The sequence below is a fragment of the Colobus angolensis genome, unplaced genomic scaffold, assembly GCF_000951035.1.
Source record: "Colobus angolensis palliatus isolate OR3802 unplaced genomic scaffold, Cang.pa_1.0 Scaffold31, whole genome shotgun sequence".
Classification (NCBI taxonomy): domain Eukaryota; kingdom Metazoa; phylum Chordata; class Mammalia; order Primates; family Cercopithecidae; genus Colobus; species Colobus angolensis.
The window spans coordinates 3955857-3962317 of NW_012116377.1; the positions used below are offsets into that span (position 1 = coordinate 3955857).

Below are 6461 nucleotides of genomic sequence, written 5' to 3' on the forward strand. Positions count from 1 at the left end.
CCCGCCACCTCGCCCGGCTAGTTTTTGTATTTTTAGTAGAGACGGAGTTTCACCGTGTTAGCCAGGATGGTCTCGATCTCCTGACCTCGTGATCCGCACGTCTCGGCCTCCCAAAGTGCTGGGATTACAGGCTTGCGCCACCGCGCCCGGCCATGTCCAGCACATTTTTAAGGTTGCCTCGAGTTGGGCTGCTTTCTCTCTGATACTCTTTGCGCCTTTTTATTATAAATTACCAAGCTCATCGCTATCTGTGTAGCTGGCTGCAAGTCATTTGAATGACCACAGTGTGCTGTGATGCATATTTGAAGCAGAGATATTTTGGGGCCTGTTATTTCCCAGTAAGTAAACACAAAGCCAAACAGCAGACATTTGCTCTCATGGTGCTATTTTGGCATCATCACTGAGTTCTTTTGCCCCGGTGAGCAACAGTGGGTAAGATGGGTAGACTGGGGTGTGTAAGAATTAAAGAAAGAGGAAAGAAACACGAAAGGTGGCTCAATAGTCAAGTACAGGTTTATTTTAGAGAAAACACACCTGAGAGGGGCTGCTGGCCAAGTTAGGTCAGAGCCACACTCTCTTACGGACTAAGAATTTTTAAGGATTCAGGGTGGGAGAGTTTATCAGAGGTGTGGACTGCTTCTGTGTCTCTTTGTTGGGCTTATCTGGGAGGGAGAGTTGTGTGTGTGTTTCCATCTTTCTGCAGCTGCAGGCATATCCCCCAAGTCTGCTTTTAGCTTCCCTATCTTAGTGCACCTGAAGGGAAAGGAATGTGCTTACTAAGGCCCACTGTTTTACTGGGGCCCATTGTATGAGGGTGAAGTTTGGCAGTCACCCAAGAGACTTTCCCCCACCTCCCTCTGTGCCCAAGCTGTCTTATCTGTGTTTTGCTGTCTGCTCTTTCTGGCTGCTCATAGTTAGAAGAGAAGTGATTTCCTTGAAATGCATGAGGCTAGAAAGGGAGCTGGAACTTAAAGTGGCAGTGTTTGTCCCTGGTGACGGTGCTCCTGCTCTGTCAGGGTGTCTCTCACTTTGTCTAAAGAGGCAAGAGTTTGAGTGTCTTGGCAGGGGTGCCTTCTTCCAGTAGTTCTTCTTGCAGTAGCTCTTCTTCATTCTTGCAGAATGATCTCAGTTTATCCTTCATGTCCGCAGAGGTCACGATTGCTATTCCTGCTTTACAAGGAGGAAGCTGGAGCTCAGAAAGGCTGAGCCACTTGTTCACAGCCTCGATGGAAGGTGGTAAGGTCAGGATATTACTTCAGCTTAAGACAATGAAGGTCTGAACCAGGGCAGGGACAATGGGATTCTTTCATTCATTAGAATCTTTGTTGAGCAACTACTATGTGCCCCTTCTAGAAACTGGGAACACAGCAGTGGGCCAGCCAAAGCGCCAGCTTTCGATGAGCTTGCACCTAAAGGGCTGGTGGTCAGGGAAGGCCTCTCTGAGAAGCAGACATTGGAGCCGACATCTGAGCGATTGACAGGAACTAGTCTTGGGGGAAGCACAATCTAGGCAGATAGAACTGTGAAGGCAAAGGCCCTGGGGTAGGAAAGCTCGCAAGAGACAGAAGGTGATCAGGGTGGCTGGGTGGACTGGGTGAAGGGTGAATTGTAAGCCGTGGACCAGGTGGGAAGGCAGCTGAGGCCAGATGGTGCAGCAGGGCCTTGTAGCCCAGGGAAAGGACTCTGGGTTTTGGTCTAAGTGCTGTGGGAAGCCAAGGAATGAGGCGATCTGGTCTATCTATCTATCTATCTATCTATCTATCTATCTATCTATCTATCCATCCATCCACACATATCCAACATAAGGAGACCCACGCAGCGGGATCTCCTTATGTTGCCCAGGCTGGAGTGAAGTGGCTATTCACAGGTGTGATCATAGCTTACTGCAGCTTCGAATTCCTGGGCATAAGCAATCCTCCCACCTCAGCCTCCTGAGTATCTGAAACCACAGGCGTGCCACTGCACCCTGCTCTATATATGTGTATATTTATATATTTTGGGATGGAGTCTTGCTGTGTTGTCCAGGCTAGAGTGCAGTGGTGTGATCTCTTCTCACTGCAACTTCCACCTCCCGTGTTCAAGCAATTCTCCTGTCTCAGCCTCCTGAGTGGTTAGGACTACAGGCGCATGCCACTGCACCCAGCTAATTTTTGTATTTTTAGTAGAGACGGGGTTTCACCATATTGGTCAGGCTGGTCTCAAACTACTGACCTCAGCTGATCCACTTGCCTCGGCCTCCCAGAGTGCCCTGCTCTATATTTTTGTTTGTTTGTTTGTTTATTTTTGAGATGGAGTCTCGCTCTATTGCCCAGGCTGGAGTGCAGTGGCATGATCTCAGCTCACTGCAACCTCTGGGTCCTGGGTTCAAGCGATTCTCCTGCCTCAGCCTCCTGAGTAGCTGGGACTACAGGCACGTGCCACCACGCCTGGCTAATTTTTTGTATTTTTAGTAGAGATGGGGTTTCACAATGTTACCCAGGATGTTCTCGATCTCCTGACCTCATGATCCACCCTCCTCAGCCTCCCAAAGTGCTGGGATTACAGGCGTGAGCCACCGCACCTGGCCATACTCTATATTTTTTAAAGATCCTATTTGCTGCTTGGTGAGACAGGGTGACAGGACAAGAATGGCAGCCAGAGGGCTGGGGTTGGTGCGGTAAGGGACGCCATTAGTGGAGATGGAGAGGAGGGCCACATCTAAGGTACAGCTCAGGTGGGCACTGCCCAGACGTGTGGGAAGGGAGCGGAGGGTTGGCCTGGTGCCTGCTGGGTGACACTGGATAACTGCTTGGCAGGTTCCGTGGCTCGGCACCCTCTTAGTCCCTCCTTCCTTCATCTCTTCCCTCCAACTCTAGGTTATATCTTGGTTAAGCACAGAGATTCCCTGAAGGGTCTGCTCAAGAAGCAGGAGGTGGATTCAGCCCCACAGCTTCCCAAAGTGGACCTGCTGACGGTGCCTGCAGTCGACACACAGATGGAGGCGCGGCCCATGACCCTGGAGGAGATGGAGGAAGTGGGCAAGCGGTACCGCGAGCGGCAGCGACAGCACAAGGTACCTCACCAGCCCAAAGAGGGCATGCGGCTTGGGAATGAGCAGCTGGGGTTCAAATCACTGCAGTAGCATTACCCGCTGGCTGCAGAACCCTGGGGAGGGGGGTCTTCACCTCTACAACCACCCCTTCTTCACATCCCTCACCTGTAAAATAAGAATACCTGCCTCCTGAGTTTTTGTGAAAATGTAGTAAGATCCTGTTTCTGAAAGTATCACGTCCCCCCTCCCTATTCTTTAATTATGACTTTTCATCCTGAGACCAGGCCTGCATTTTCATCACAGCTGGAATCCAGGCAGCTGGCACAGGGCCTGGCACTGGGTAGACTCTCCAGAAATACATGGCAAATGAAGGAAGGAAGGATTGATTGCATGAATTAGCTTGTCCAGTAAACATTTGTTGAGAGCCTACCATGTGCCAGGCACTCTTCTGGGCGTTGTAGTAAGCCTAACAGTCCCTGTCCCTAGGAAGCTGACAGTCTAGTAAGGGAGGCAGACAACATCAATACAATACTACATATAAATATTCACATATAATATAGGCTTGGAGTGGTGTCTTGCACCTGTCAGCCCCGCACCTTGAGAGGCCAAGGTACTGAGAGGACTGCTTGAGCGCAGGAGTTCGAGGCCATCCTAGGCAACATAGGGAGATCCTGTCTCTACAAAAAAATTAAAAAGTTAGCCTAGTGTGATGGCATGTGCCTGTGGTCCCAGCTACTCAAGAGGCTGAGGTGAGAGGATTGCCTGAGCCCAGAAGGTTGAGACTGCAGTAAGCTAAGATCGCACCACTGCACTCCAGCCTAAGGGAAAGAGCAAGATCGTGTCTCAAAAAAAAAAAAAAAAGTATATACAGGCCAGGTGCAGTGGCTCATGCCTGTAATCCTAGCACTTTGGGAGGCCAAAGTAGGAGGATCACTGGAGGCCAGGAGTTTGAGACCAACCTGGGCAATATAGCAAGGCCCCGTCTCTGCAAAAAGTTTTTAAAAAATTAGCCAGCATGGTGGCGTGTGCCTGTGGCTCCACCTACTGAAGAGGCTGAGGCCAGAGGATGGCTTGAACCTGGGAGGTCAGGCTGCAGTGAGCTATCATTGTACAATGCACCCCAGCCCAGGCTACAGAGTGAGGCCATGTCTCTTAAAAAAAATAATAATAATTAATACAAATATATGTATATAAAAAATTAAAAATACACATTTGTAGTTATACCTACAATATTTGTATTTGTACATATAATAAAATGGCAGATATTGCTAAGTGCTATATCTACTAAGATTTGATTCAGTTGCTTCACAAGAAAACCCAAAATGTTTGAGCAGGGACCGGCAAAGTTCCCCTGTAAAGAGCCAGATAGTAAACATTTTAGGCCTGGTGAGCCGTATGTTGTCTGTCGCAACTACTCAGCTCTGCTATTGCAGCAGGAAAGCAGCCACAGACAGCACCTTAACAAATGAATGTGGCTGTGCTCCAACAAAACTTTATTTATAAAAACAGCTGGTGGGCCAGATTTGGCCCATGGGCTGGTCTTTGCTGATTCTGGTGTTAGAAGCTTTAAAAGATAGGTTTTTTTTTTCCTTGTTAAAAAACAAGATAGTGACAGCCAACAAAAGCAGCTACCTGCTCCGCCAGCCTCCTCCTATCTTAGCTCGTGGCTTTCACCTCAAGGTTATAGATGGTTGCTCCTAATTTAAATTCCCATGCAGCCAAACACTCAAATGTCACTTTTCTTTTCTTCTCTTTTCTCCTCTTCTCTTCTCTTCTTTTCTTTTTCTGAGACAGTCTCACTGTACTGCCCAGGCTGGAGTGCAGTGACTTGATCTTGGCTCACAGAAGCCTCAACTTCCTAGGCTCAAGCCATCCTTCCACCTCAGCCTCCTGAGAAGCTGGGACTACAGGCGTGTGCCACCATGCCCAGCTAATTTTTGCTTGTAGAAACAGGGTTTTGCCACGTTGCCCAGACTGATCTTGGACTCCTGGGCTCAAGTTATCCTCCTGCCTCGGCCTCCCAAAGTGCTGGGATTACAGATGTGAGCCACCTTGTGGCCTTGTGAATGTCATTTTTCAATAGGACACCTCTAGGGCATGTGTACTGTGTTTTACTGTATGTGTCACACAATCATGTGTGCACACCTGCACACCCATCAACAGGGCTGTGACTTCAGAACCTGAGCTTCCGAACCTAAAGTCTTCACTGACTTCAGAACTGGAACTGCAGCCCCACTGGACATTGGTTGCCATCACCCCTCGTGGGGACCTCGCAGGAGAGAGGTCAATGAGGCACTGCATGTACCTTCTTCTGGCCAGGAGGAGGGACACAGGCAAGAGAAGGACAAGCCCCTTTCTGCTTCCTTCGCAGCTCATGATCCCCTCCATCCAGTACACAGAGCAGTGCCGCCTGGTGCGCTGTGGGAATCGGCACTTTGATGAGCACTGCCTGCCGTCCACCATCCACGGGGATATGAGGGAGCTCATTGACTCGACCCGCAGGCACAACTTTCTCGTCTACCTGCAATGCTGGAAGCTCTGTGAGTCCTATGGCCTGCTGCTGACAGAGGACATCCTCATGAAAGGTAAGGGCCTCAGTGGCTGGCCCTAGGAAGATGCCAAGGGAACCCCAGAGCTGGGGCGAGGGTGATGCCACCCAAGGCACCCATGCAGCCATTCAAACCACTGTAGTCTCTGGTGGTGACACTGGGAATAAGGCAGAGTGGGGGCGTGGAGGAGAAGAGGAGGAGCCCAGTCTGTTTTGCTGCTAGATGAGATTTCCAGAACACAAGGCCTGGAGGTCTGGGTTCCACAACTGAGATTTGGAGGTCTGGATTCTGGAACCCTGAGCTTGGTGAACCAAAAGCTTATCCTAGAGTAGAAAGCCCCAAGGACAGGAGTTCTGAGTGAGAAAGCCCTGAGGTTGAACATAAAGGAAGAGTTGTAATAATGAAGAGGGAGATTTGATAGAAATGATAACTGCTATCAAAACAAAGCCTTTCTCTAGGCCAGGCTGTTGCTTGGTTCTTCTGCAACAAGCAGTGGGGTACGAATGCACCTGGAGACAGGACCTGCTGAAGCCCTGAGATTTCCACACTGCTTCTACCCTCTGCTTGGGTGGAGAATGCGTTTTCATACATCCAAGCTGGTCTGAGCCCACTGTGTCTCTGAGGGTTGAGCACTTCTAATATGTGGGAGTAGAGAAGGGCCCAGCCCCAACATGACAATTTAGCAATGCCTGCATTCCAAACTCGTGAATTGGTGAATGTATAAATTTGTTTTGTTTTGTTTTGAAACGGAGTCTCACTCTGTTGCCCAGGCTGGAGTGTAGTGATGCGATCTCAGCTCACTGCAACCTCCACCTCCCGGGTTCAAGCAATTCTCCTGCCTTGGCCTCCCGAGTAGCTGGGACTACAGGTGTGCACCACCA

At 49.7% G+C, this 6461-nt stretch overlaps 1 protein-coding gene across 1 annotated transcript in view; it reads left to right on the forward strand.

Annotated features, from left to right (window-relative positions):
• EFCAB12 (EF-hand calcium binding domain 12) overlaps positions 1-6461 on the forward strand; it is a 37550-nt gene that overhangs the window by 24388 nt on the left and 6701 nt on the right. Inside the window, exons 5-6 of the mRNA XM_011950693.1 lie at positions 2856-3052; positions 5403-5616. Coding sequence (XP_011806083.1) covers positions 2856-3052; positions 5403-5616 — 411 coding nt within the window. The remainder of the gene's footprint in view (positions 1-2855; positions 3053-5402; positions 5617-6461) is intronic.